This window comes from Megalobrama amblycephala, linkage group LG13 (genome assembly GCF_018812025.1).
Source record: "Megalobrama amblycephala isolate DHTTF-2021 linkage group LG13, ASM1881202v1, whole genome shotgun sequence".
NCBI lineage: Eukaryota > Metazoa > Chordata > Actinopteri > Cypriniformes > Xenocyprididae > Megalobrama > Megalobrama amblycephala.
In genome coordinates this window covers 25,372,518-25,384,557 of record NC_063056.1, presented here as the reverse complement: position 1 = coordinate 25,384,557, position 12,040 = coordinate 25,372,518, and the positions used below count along the sequence as shown (strand labels likewise).

At 37.5% G+C, this 12,040-nt stretch overlaps 1 protein-coding gene and 1 long non-coding RNA gene across 3 annotated transcripts; both read left to right on the top strand.

The window, feature by feature from the left end:
• Nucleotides 1-2,063: 2,063 nt before the first annotated feature.
• LOC125243535 (zinc finger protein 883) lies at nt 2,064-7,375 on the top strand. Of its 2 annotated transcripts, XM_048153258.1 has the most exons (4): nt 2,064-2,385; nt 2,567-2,653; nt 2,887-3,376; nt 5,718-7,375. In XM_048153258.1, exons 2-4 carry the CDS (start codon nt 2,651-2,653, stop codon nt 7,115-7,117), a joined length of 1,893 nt encoding a protein of 630 aa, XP_048009215.1. In that variant the 5' UTR covers nt 2,064-2,385; nt 2,567-2,650; the 3' UTR covers nt 7,118-7,375. The 2 variants fall into 2 exon arrangements, with proteins under 2 accessions (XP_048009215.1, XP_048009216.1); XM_048153259.1 differs by lacking the exon at nt 2,567-2,653 and having other exon boundaries at nt 2,066-2,385.
• A 1,951-nt stretch (nt 7,376-9,326) lies between these two features.
• LOC125243614 lies at nt 9,327-11,358 on the top strand. Its single transcript, XR_007179069.1, has 3 exons — nt 9,327-10,127; nt 10,312-10,440; nt 10,533-11,358. It is a non-coding gene; the product is annotated as an uncharacterized LOC125243614 (long non-coding RNA).
• Nucleotides 11,359-12,040: the final 682 nt, after the last annotated feature.

Below are 12,040 nucleotides of genomic sequence, written 5' to 3'. Positions count from 1 at the left end.
GGTTACAAAAGGGATGTATTTAATACAGGAGAGGAAAAAGGTAAATCATAGGAAATGTGATTTGTACATATACTGTAATTAATTAAGTGTCGTTTACTTGTTTATCACTCCTAACAAGCTCCATATTGACTTAAGGCAACAACCTTTATGCAATGCCCTACTTGTATCTTCATGCTTTGTTGCTGCGTCCTTTTGTCCTATATACACTACTGAAATTAGCTGGACAAGACGATGACAACGGCATGACATATCAACTGGTGAAAAAATTGTCTTTGCAGCTGAACCAATGTGCTTTATATTTTTTCATGTGACAATCTGAACTGCCATCCGAACCAAGAGACGGTGCAACATGTCCGCTTGAATGTGCAAAACTTTGATCGTCTGCAAAAAACGTGGACAGATGTTGTAAAAAATGTAGTTGTAATGCTTTTGTTACTGGTATTTTGTCATGGCTGTGATTGGTTGATGCTTCCTGTAATATAGCAGATTTGAATCTAGTCAATAGGTCTGTTTCATGGTGAGCCATTGGCTTATTTTTATACATATTCATTCAGACTGAAGATGCATTTCAGACTGTCGATCGACAGCTTATGGTTACATGTCCATTTTGTTTGCATTGATGACATGCCTTTACTCACTTTGCCTTGACCATACGCTAATATAACTGTGTGACTGAATCCTCACACTCTTTTCGTATTAAATTTAGGATTGAATTATTATTATTATTATATGAGTTTAGGTCATTAAGCTTTAGTGCTGCAAATGTGAGTGTGTATATATATATATGTAAATGAAAGAATAAGCTTATTAACAAGGGCCCGTGCAGCAAAGTAACATTTTTTTCACATTGTGTAGGAAATGAAGGATACTACTTTTTTTCTTTTCTTTTTTTCTGCTCCCTACTTACACTACTTCAGTTTCACCAACTGTTGAATATTTGTATCATTATTTTGTAGGACAATGGGCTAAACCTGTAGCATGTATGAACTGTGTCCTGATGATCAACTCAATCTATCGCCCAATCTGGGTTGCTGCAGCATTTTGGTCATGTTTAGCCCGATGTATGAGATCTGTTGAACAAAAAGTGCAATGAAAATTTTAAACATTAAAATATAGTATGCTCCTGGTGAGACACTAAGGTTATAAAATAAAGAGAAGAAAACACTGAAAACACGAGTTAGCTCTTTACCTGTATGATGGCTTATGGCGTTTGTTACAGTATTCCCATTTATATGGAGTCACCATTGTTTTGCTTATTTTGTTTGTTTTGAGGATGGACTGTTCTTTTCTGAGCGCAATCTGACTGATATTTATGTAGGTTGATGTATAAAGTTACATTTCTCTCTTTTTTTTCCCTTTTTTTTTTTTGGAGGGAGAATTGAAGAGTCCTGGTGAATTATGAGATACTATGAAAAGTGTTCATTTGACACAATGATTATTTAATGTAAATATTAAAAACACAACAGGAGAAGCCATATGTTTATCTCGGATGCCGCACAAGGGATAAAGCAATTTTTAGTTGACAGTTGGTTATTTTGTTGCATTAAACCAGGTTTGAATAAGGTAAAGGAAGCTTTGTGTTCTGTTCAGACATTTTCAAATGCTTTTACAGTTTTTACTGTGGTTGATGCACATGCTTTTCATGCTTAACAGCAGTTTGTCCATAATAAAATATCATCCATTAATGGTTACCAGGGTTTGTCTTTTTTTTTTTTTGGACCTGACATAAAACTTTCTTCTTAAAAAAATAACCCACTGCTGTGCAGAAGCAAAACCAGTAACTGCACATTTGATCAAAATTTAGGTATGATTTAAATTGGGTCTCTTACACAGTGATCATTCCTGTGATAGGTTGATTTGGTTCTATTATGATTAGCTGTAGAGAAAACGGTGTGAAAATTGACATCAAAGCATTTTTGTTTTTATGGAAATTTACACAATTTTAATTAGTTTAAAATTGTTTTATTGGGAATAAGTCTTTTAAAAGTTATCTCCACTCTTTTATTATTATTATTATTATTATTAAAGAGAAAAATATAAAACAAGCGTTCAAGAACTTTTATTTTGAAAACCGTTACAGCGTTTACCTTATTTTGAAACGTACTACCGTTGCTGGCTTTACATGTTATCTATAACCAATAACGAATTTCAGACCTGGACTCTATTGCAAGCTGCTTTAGGTCCCTGATAACTAAATTTCCCCTAGTGTAATTATACGTGGTGTTGTCATTTTAGGAGAGGATGTACAAAACGCCTGTTTGAGCTGTAGGATGCTGTACACCAAAGGCTGTCAGAGTCCACTGGACAATCAACACGATCTTCAGTCCAGTTGGATTTTCATTGCCGTCTAAATGAAACCGATTAACTAAAGGTTTAGCATTTGCGGTAAGAAGATTTTCTGCTTTACTTTGGTCAGCAGGACCCTCCTGTTTACATCTGCATGTGTGCAACCAGCTAATACTGTCACATTAGCTATATGAACCTTCATGATTAAACATGCCTGCTGAAAAACATAAACCAGCCTATGGTGGTTTCCTGGGTTTAGTTGGTGTCCCTGTGTCCTCAGGCAGTCTTCTTGGCTGGTTTAAAAGGAGTTTTGCACACTTTTCAGCTGGCCTGACTGAGAGACCAGCTAAACACCTGCTTGGCCATGGTGGGAAACCAGCTAGACCAGTTTGTACAGACTGTTAGACCACCTTTAACCAGCTACCATGTTCCAAAACAGATTTAGATTAGAGAACAGAAACATCTATTAGTTTAGGTTATAATTAAAAAGATAAAATTTTGATGTAATAGTAATAATATCACAGTATTAATGCTGTTCCAGGAATGTCTTGTAATTAAAACTATAAACTATATTATTGTCCTTCCCAAATATTTCTTTAGGTTGTGCACAAGAAGATGAAAGCTAACATGTTAAAGAAAAAAAAGAAAATAACCAAACTGCTGCAAAATGTTGATAAAGAGCCATTGCCATCAAATAGTGATGGCATCAGTATCGACACGGATAAAACAAAAACATCTAATAACACTCAGGACTGTGTTATGGACGTCTGTCCTGAGGTCACACAGTTGAGACCAGAACAAGAAGAGCTGGAGGCTTTGGGAGTCCTAACTGTGTCATCTGAACAACACCAACAACAGAAGCAACAGCCTCATCCCACTGCTTTCAGAGCATTTATTCCAAAGACAGAACCAGACTGTGTCCCCTTAAACCCACCCAGTTTTCAGATCAAAACTGAGCCTGGCATTTATGAAGTGCTGCAGAGAGAGTCTGCCTTGATTGTGAAGGAGGAAAATGAGAGTTGGAAGGAAGTGAAGCTTGAGACAGCAGATGAAAACTCTGTGGGTGCTTCTGGCCTGGAGAAAAACTCAGGTAATTGATTTATTTAATATTCCTTGGTCTTATAAATTAAGTGAAGAGAAGTGACATGAAGGCCATGTATGGTAACCCATACTCGAAATTTGTCTTCTGCATTTAACCCATCAAAGTTAGTGCACAGTACACACAATAGGAGCAGTGAGTAGTGAACGCACACACACACTGCAACCGTGGACTCACACACCCGGAGCAGTGGGCAGCCATTCGGGGAGTGATTGGGGGATTAGTGCCTTGCTCAAGCGCACCTCAGTCGTGGGTATTGAGGGTGGAAGAGAGTGCGGTTCATTCACTCCCCCACCTACATTTTCCTACCGGTATTGAGAATCGAACCTGCAACCTTCGGGTTATATGTTTGACTTTCTAGACATGCGTGAAAATTCAAGAGAATTACTGTAATTTCGAATTTTGATTTTTATTTCTGTTTTATTTTTGTCCTTTTATTTTCGTTTAGTTTGGCTGTTTTAGTATTTATTATTTTGATTTTATTTTATTTTAGTATTTTTATGCTGCCAAAGTGTGTGGTAAATTATATAATTTAAAAAGTGTTATCTGGTGGCGTATTCGTGTTTCATGAAGGCAGGTTATACAATTTGCCCATAACAATATATTCTGTATCAAAAACTGATACCTATAATGTAAATATTTAATTTGTTATAATGACATTAAATAACAGTTGAGTTGATTATTTTTGAAATGTAAATTTTATTTAGAAATTGTTTTTAAATAAATAAAAGTTAATAAGAGTTATATGGATGTATATTAATTTATTTCCAGTTCCTTCAATTCTACAAGTTTTTATTTCAGTCTACAATTTCATTTAGTTCTTGTTAACATTAAAAACACAAGAAGTCTTCCTGTTAGTGGCATATCCCTGTTTAATGAAGGTTATACAATTTGCCCTGTATCAAAAACTGATACTGACTGTATAAATATTTAGTTTTTATAATTAAGTTGAACAATAGTTGGATTATAATGAATGTAGCATTTATTTCAAAAGAAAATATAAACAAAAAATATACATTTATTTGCGTCCTTTTTTGTGATTTTATAAAATTACATTTAGTTTCAGGACTTCCAGTTATATACGGAAGAGGATTAGGGCCAAGCAATAATAAAAAAATAAAACCATCTCGAGATTAAAGTTGTTAAATTTCGAGAAAAAACTCATTAAATTTCGAGAAAAAAGTCGAGATAAAATGTTGAGAATAAAGTCATTAAATTACGAGAAAAAAGTCATTAGATTATGAGAACAAATTCGTTAAATTATGAGAAAAAAAGTTAAATTTCGAGAAAAAAAGAAGAGATAAAATGTTGAGAATAAAGTCATTAAATTACGAGAAAAAAGTCGTTAAATTATGAGAATTTAATGACATTTTTCTCATAATTTAACAAATTTGTTCTCGTAATTTAACAACTTTTTTCTCGTAATTTAATGACTTTGTTCTCAACATTTTATCTTGACTTTTTTCTCGTAATTTATTCTCAACATTTTATCGACTTTTTTCTCGAAATTTAACGACTTTTTTTCTCGTAATTTAACGAGTTTATTCTCAACATTTTATCTCGACTTTTTTCTCAAAATTTAACGACATTTTTCTCATAATTTAACGAATTTGTTCTCGTAATTTAACGACTTTTTTCTCGTAATTTAATTACTTTATTCTCAACGTTTTATCTCGACTTTTTTCTCGAAATTTAACGACATTTTTCTCATAATTTAACGAATTTGTTCTCGTAATTTAACGACTTTTTTCTCGTAATTTAATTACTTTATTCTCAACGTTTTATCTCGACTTTTTTCTCAAAATTTAACGACTTTTTTCTTGTAATTTAACGAGTTTATTCTCAACATTTTATCTTGACTTTTTTCTCGAAATGTAACGACTTTTTTTCTCGTAATTTAACGAGTTTATTCTCAACATTTTATCTCGACTTTTTTCTCGAAATTTAACAACATTTTTCTCATAATTTAACGAATTTGTTCTCGTAATTTAACGACTTTTTTCTCGTAATTTAATTACTTTATTCTCAACGTTTTATCTCAACTTTTTTCTCGAAATTTAACGATTTTTTTCTTGTAATTTAACGAGTTTATCTCAACATTTTATTTAGACTTTTTTCTTGAAATTTAACAACTTTAATCTCGAGATGGTTTTATTTTTTTATTATTGCTTGGCCCTAATCCTCTTCCGTAGTTATATATGTTTGTCTATGTTGTTGTTTTCATTACCATTAATAACATTGCCTGTTAATTGATTTGAGATCATAACCTAAACCTAAGAATACTTGACATTTTGACATTCATGTTATATTTTTCTGTATTTTCCTCTCACAGCTTCTTCCTCCCTTGTTTTTCCTTGCCCCCATTGCTCTGTGACTTTCACTGAGTTTACATACCTGGACAAACACCTCAAATGGTGCCATCAAAGTGAATATCTGGCATGGGTAAAAAACCACAAAGTGTACAACTGCTCTAAAATATCCTCTGGGATGCTCAGCTGCTCGATGTGTCACTATTGGTTCTTCTCTCAGAGGCAATTGGAGACCCACATGCGCAAGGCACACCTTCCCACGCCCAAACCCACCCGAAAGCGCTACACCTGCCCGCAGTGTGATCGTAGCTTCGATTACATCGGTAACCTGCAAAACCACTGCCGCAGATGCCATGGCTTAGCCACGGTGTGTAAAGACGGACATATTAGCTGTGCCGCATGTGGTAAAAGCTTTGCCGGAGTCTGGGGTCTCGGACCACATCGCTGCCACGAGGATGAGACGAAACTCAAAGTGGATGTTGACGAACCCATTTGCATGGACCGTGGCTACTTGTGCCGAGATTGTGGCAAGAACTGCTCTACGCTTCAGTGTCTGACGATACACAAACGCACTCACACGGGCGAGAAGCCATTCGTTTGCGAAGACTGCGGCCGTAGGTTTTATGATATGGGGAGTCTGCGGAAGCACAGAGTCATCCATACGGGGATCCGGCCTTACAAATGCCCTGAATGCGAAAAAGAGTTCGCCAGGATGGCCCACCTTAGATGCCATCTGCGAACCCACACTGGGGAAAGGCCGTACCAGTGCCCCCAGTGCGGGATGAGATTCAGCCACCTATCGACGCTTCGTATCCACCAAGAAGTTCACTCTAAGGAAAAAGCATTTCCGTGCCCCGACTGCGGCAAAACATTCTCCGCTCTGAGGTACGTGAAGGTCCACCAAAGAGCGCACAACTCCGAGCGATTACTGCAGTGCAGAGAGTGCACAAAGACATTTTCACGGGAGGACGTGCTGAAGAAACACCTGCGCATTCACACGGGAGAACGGCCATACTTCTGCAACGTCTGCAGCAAGCGTTTCGTCCGTATACAGCACCTGAAAAACCACATGCGCACGCACACCGGCGAGAAACCGTACCGCTGTGAGCAGTGTGGCTCCAGCTACGCCCAGTCTGGCGATTTGACCAAACACATAAGGAGACACACGGGGGAAAAACCCTACGCCTGTTCTGACTGCGACCGCCGCTTCAACAACTCAGGCGACCTGAGCAAGCACAGGCGCAGTCACACGGGCCATAGACCCTACAAGTGTACGGAGTGCGGGAAAAGTTTTCTTCTGCCCCAGCACCTGAAGTTACACAAACAAACACACACGGGCGAGAGGCCTTACAGCTGCCCGCGGTGCCTCCGCACCTTCACTCGTTCGCACCATCTTTCTCAACACATGGAAAAGCACATTTGAGGATAAGGGTTCTGCACCATAAAATGGATTGGGTGTTTTTAATGAATTGGAAAGTAGTTTACTTAAAAAGTAACTGAATCCAGATGCATTGTCTTCCTTTCTGGACTGTCCTTAAAGGTTTAGCATATAGTTATTTTGCATGCTTAACTCCACTGGAGACATTAAACGAATAGAATTAATGCCTTACAATTTTTTTTTTTAGTTTGGGTATTAAAGGATTAGTTCACTTTCAAATGAAAATTAGCCCAAGCTTTACTCACCCTCAAGCCATCCTAGGTGTATGTGACTTTCTTCTTTCTGATGAACACAATCTGAGATATATTAATAAGTATCCTGACGCATCCAAGCTTTATAATGGCAGTGATTTGGATCAACGAGTATGAGCTGTGCATCCATCCACATCCATCAATTCATCACAAACATACTCCACACGGCTCCGGGGGGTTAATAAAGTCCATCTGAAGCGAAACGATGTGTTTGTGTAAAAAAAAAAAAATCCATATTTAACAAGTTTTGAAGTAAAATATCTATCTTCCGCCAGACCGCCTTGTGTATTCAACATATGAAGAAAGTGTAAAAGAATTTAAGTTAAAGTTAAAGGATTAGTTCACTTTCAAATAAAAAAATTCCTGATAATTTACTCACCCCTATGTCATCCAAGATGTCCATGTCCTTCTTTCTTCAGTCGAAAAGAAATTAAGGTTTTTGATGAAAACATTCCAGGATTATTCTCCTTATAGTGGACTTCAATGGCCTCCAAACGGTTGAAGATCAAAATTACAGTTTCAGTGCCGCTTCAAAGGGCTTTAAACGATGCAAGACGAGGAATAAGGGTATTATCTAGAGAAATTATCAGTCATTAAAAAAAAGAAAAAATTATATACGTTTTAACCATAGATGCTTGTCTTGAACTAGCTGAATGTTTGATGAATGTTTTCATCAAAAACCTTAATTTCTTTTTGACTAAAGAAAGAAGGACATGAACATCTTGGATGACATGGGGGTGAGTAAATTATCAGGAAATTTTTATTTGAAAGTGGACTAATCCTTTAACTGATGCAACGCCAATTCCATTTTTTTCATAATTTGAATATGGAAGGCGGTCTGGCGGAAGCTAGATATTTTTCTTCATAACTTCTTAAATAAGGATTTGTTTTTTTACACAAATGCATCGCTTCGCTTCAAAAGGCCCCCAGAGCCATGTGGTGTATGTTTATAATGGATGGATGTGGATGGAAGCACTTACTTCAGCTCATACTCGTTGATCCCGCTCACTGCCATTATAAAGCTCTGATGCGTCAGGATATTTATTAATATATGTTTGATTGTGTTCTTCAGAAAGAAGAAAGTCATATACACCTAGGATGGCTTGAGGGTGAGTAAAGCGTGGGCTAATTTTCATTTGAAAGTGAACTAATCCTTTAAATCTGAGAGGGAAAAAAACCCCACCAGACAAACAGTGCTTTGACTTTAATGTATCTAGTTAAAGGTGCAGGCAGCACTAGCAGTGCAGATTAAATTGTAAAATAATTTAAAGAAACTGTTGGTTCATAACAATGAACGAGGATGTGACTTCTACTTCATTTGTTTAAAAAGACTGCTGTGGTATAATAATAATCTATGAGCTTTAAGATGGCTGCATCATCTATAAATTGAGGTCAAAATTTCTCTTTTTGCTCAACACTCAGTGTATCTGACATGATGAAAAGATGAATGAGGCAAAGGTACAGAATTGTTTTGTTTCTACATATGTTTTTAGCCTGACTACGTCAGACTTCCTACTTCCGCTCAATTTCATTTCGCTTCTGTACTCAGTCTGATACAGCGTCAGAGCTTTGTGTTTGCCACCGGTCTGGAAACAGCCGGGCCAATCAACGAACAGAGGGCGGGCTGAGAGCCGTGACGTAGATGCTAAGCGCCGAGTTTTACATTGTAGGTTAGAGAAATCGAAAACCGAAACGACCGCGGAAATGGGAAACGAGACACGGGATGCAAACTTCGGGATGCATTAACTTCGCGTAATCTGCAAAAGTCGTTTACAGCCATGTTCACTCCGGTATTTCGCTCACATCATCATGTGTTTACAACAGGTTTACAGTGGAAGTTCAATCATAGATTTGAGTTCGATGCATGATGTCTGTGCTTCGATGCGGCTGTACAGGCGGATAACATACGTCATAACTAAACGTATCTGATTGGCTTACGGGTAACCAATGATTTTAAACTTCAGACAAGCGTCCCCTAGCGAGAGAGAAAACACTTCTCTATTATGCCATTCCAGACTCTGTCTACGAAGCAAAGTGAAGTAGCAGAGTCTGGTATTACCAGGCTAATATGTTTTGCCAACTAAGTGTAAAAGCTGTAAAAGTTTTTGTGTTAATATAAAAGGGACACTTTTGCCTCATATTCATCTTTTAATGTTTTCAGATGCCTTGTATACCGCAAAAAAAGCAATTTTCCTAATGCTTTATGGAGGGCACTGTATATCTACCTTTGTGTGTTGAATTTTCATCAAGTAAATACTGTAATGGGTTGGTTATTTTACAGTTTATTGTTGTAACTGATCCTAAAGTCCTTCCATTTAGTGTTACTGTTCAATGCCAAAGTATTTTGAGGGTAAGATAATTTAATAATTATTATTGTGGCATGTTAAGATGAAAGTAATTTTACATGTATTCATTGAAGCACTGATAACTTGATCATACTGATGTAAATCAGTATGAAGCTCTAAGATATAAGTTCATAATTTTTCAGTTAATTTTGAAATATATGACTTGTGCTCACTAAAACTACGCAGTGGTTTCGTCATTGTATTGGCTTGTAATGTGCATCAGAAACTGTATTCTTCTTATCTTAAATAAACAGTAAAATACAATATGCAAACCATGGCCATTTTGTCTAAAACAATGTCTTTTTGTCTTTCCTTCTCAGCTTGTGCAGAGACTACCAAAGCATTGTCGCAAACGCTTAAAGCCAATAGATGGATCACTTGGTCAAAGGGCCCAAACAGGTCTGCTTCAGTCAATGTTGGGGGAATAGCCCTATTATTTTTATGTCTGCGATTACGAGGACAGCAGCGTGACTGGTGCACCGACACAGATAACAAAGATGTATTTAGGGCTAAATAATATTGAGTCTACCTTTGTTTAAAGCTGGAATCAATACTTCTTAAAGCATGTCCATTTTTCATTTAGCAAGCCTCTTGTCTGAGAGGAGGGTCAGGGAGATGTATGGAAGGGAGCGTCTTTTAATTCTCTCTGTTGCTGTAGTATAATAATAATTGTCAGAACAAGCACGGCTCCTAAAGATCGGGTGATAGGGAGGTGAGCCACGCACAAAATTAATAGATTTTGAAAATTGAGACAGATTATGTGACATGTCCCCCCCTCCCTCACATGATTTTCTTGTCTTATAGGGTACGGACAGAAATGACCACTGGAGACAGAGTATCATGGGTAAAATTTTGGAGTTTTTGAATATAGTCTCCAAATGCAGTTTTTGTATTTTTAATGGCTATTTCAGTCACTCTATAGAAACTGTACATTTTTATAAATTGCAACAAATGTTTCAATTTGGTAGCAGTTCCTCCTGTGGGGCACCAGGGGGAAACAGATATCTGTCGATGTGTGCTTTTGGGAATTAGGATGTGCTTTGGTGCCATCTGTCTCTGTCCTGTGCTTCTCACTCTTCCCACAGTGAGACAGCCTGCTGTGTTACTTCACACAAACAAGTGAAAAAGCATAACGGTTTCTAATGCGTAACATGTAATCCTGTTTGCGCTACTCCCTTGTCTCCGTGTCAAATTATGATTATAAAATCAAACTTTTATCACACAGAACGTGTTTGTGCGTTTTGCTGCACTGCTTTTACATAGTTTTTCCATAGTTTTTCCAAGTATACATGGGCTTGACGGACCTCTTTGACTGTCGAGACGGGGGTAGCTGCATGTCGGAGTAATGGGGGTGCTGAAAAGTGAATTGCTATAACAGAAACTAACCTCTAACCCTACCCCACACACTAACAGGCAGCTTTCACGACGAGTCGTAAAGACCTTTCTGCACCTTTCGTCACATCCGTTTCTCCAACATGCACATAATCACGGCTGCATCCGAAAGCTTAAAAATGCTGCCTTCGAAGGATGCATTCAAAGGTAGGAAGGCATTGAGGCACGTCCAAATCCAGTTTTAGCTTCACTTCCTGTCTCATGAGATGCCTTCATCTGATCGATTTTGAAGGCAGCATAGATGTATCCCTCACTTCCTTTGATATCCCACAATTCTGTGCGTTCCATTCTGTGACAGTTGAGCTAAAAAACAAAGATGGCGTCTGAAAGTTGCGGTTGGTGGATGGTTTGTTTGTAAACATACATTTTTGACCAACGTTTTCCACTTTTGATGTCATTTCTAATAAGAAATTACTGCTGTAGTAATGTGTGTGTTGAAATGTTTGCTTGGTTATCACTAAAGATCTCTCTATTTAGTTGTAGATTATTAGCCTGTTAGCGTTCCACTGTACTGCCCGCGGTACACATACCTTTCATATAGTCCAAATGGTTCAAGAATAGCATGCAGTTTACTTTGGGTATGCATTTTAGGCAAATTTAATAGGAATGCTAAGGGGTTAACTGGTTACACTGCCTCAGAAGTCTGTCCAAAATCAGTTTTGTGAGGTGCAAAGTCATTCCCTGATAGGGCAGCGAGGTAACAAGTCAGCTGCCTAACACCGTTTCTACACCAAGCCAAGTCAAGTCACCTTTATTTATATAGCGCTTTTTACAATGTAGATTGTGTCAAAGCAGCTTTACACTGATAACTGGTACATTAGTTTGGTTGCACAGCAGCTCTTAAAGAATAGTGTCAATGCAGGCAGATCAAAGCACTTTTGAATATCAAATGTCAAGTCAAATGTCAAGTGTCCCCAACT

Excerpts from the sequence above, each read along its gene's own strand:
- LOC125243535 (XM_048153258.1), top strand. Across the intron at positions 3,377-5,717 it reads TGGCCTGGAGAAAAACTCAG|CTTCTTCCTCCCTTGTTTTT; the intron begins GTAATTGATTTA and ends TTCCTCTCACAG.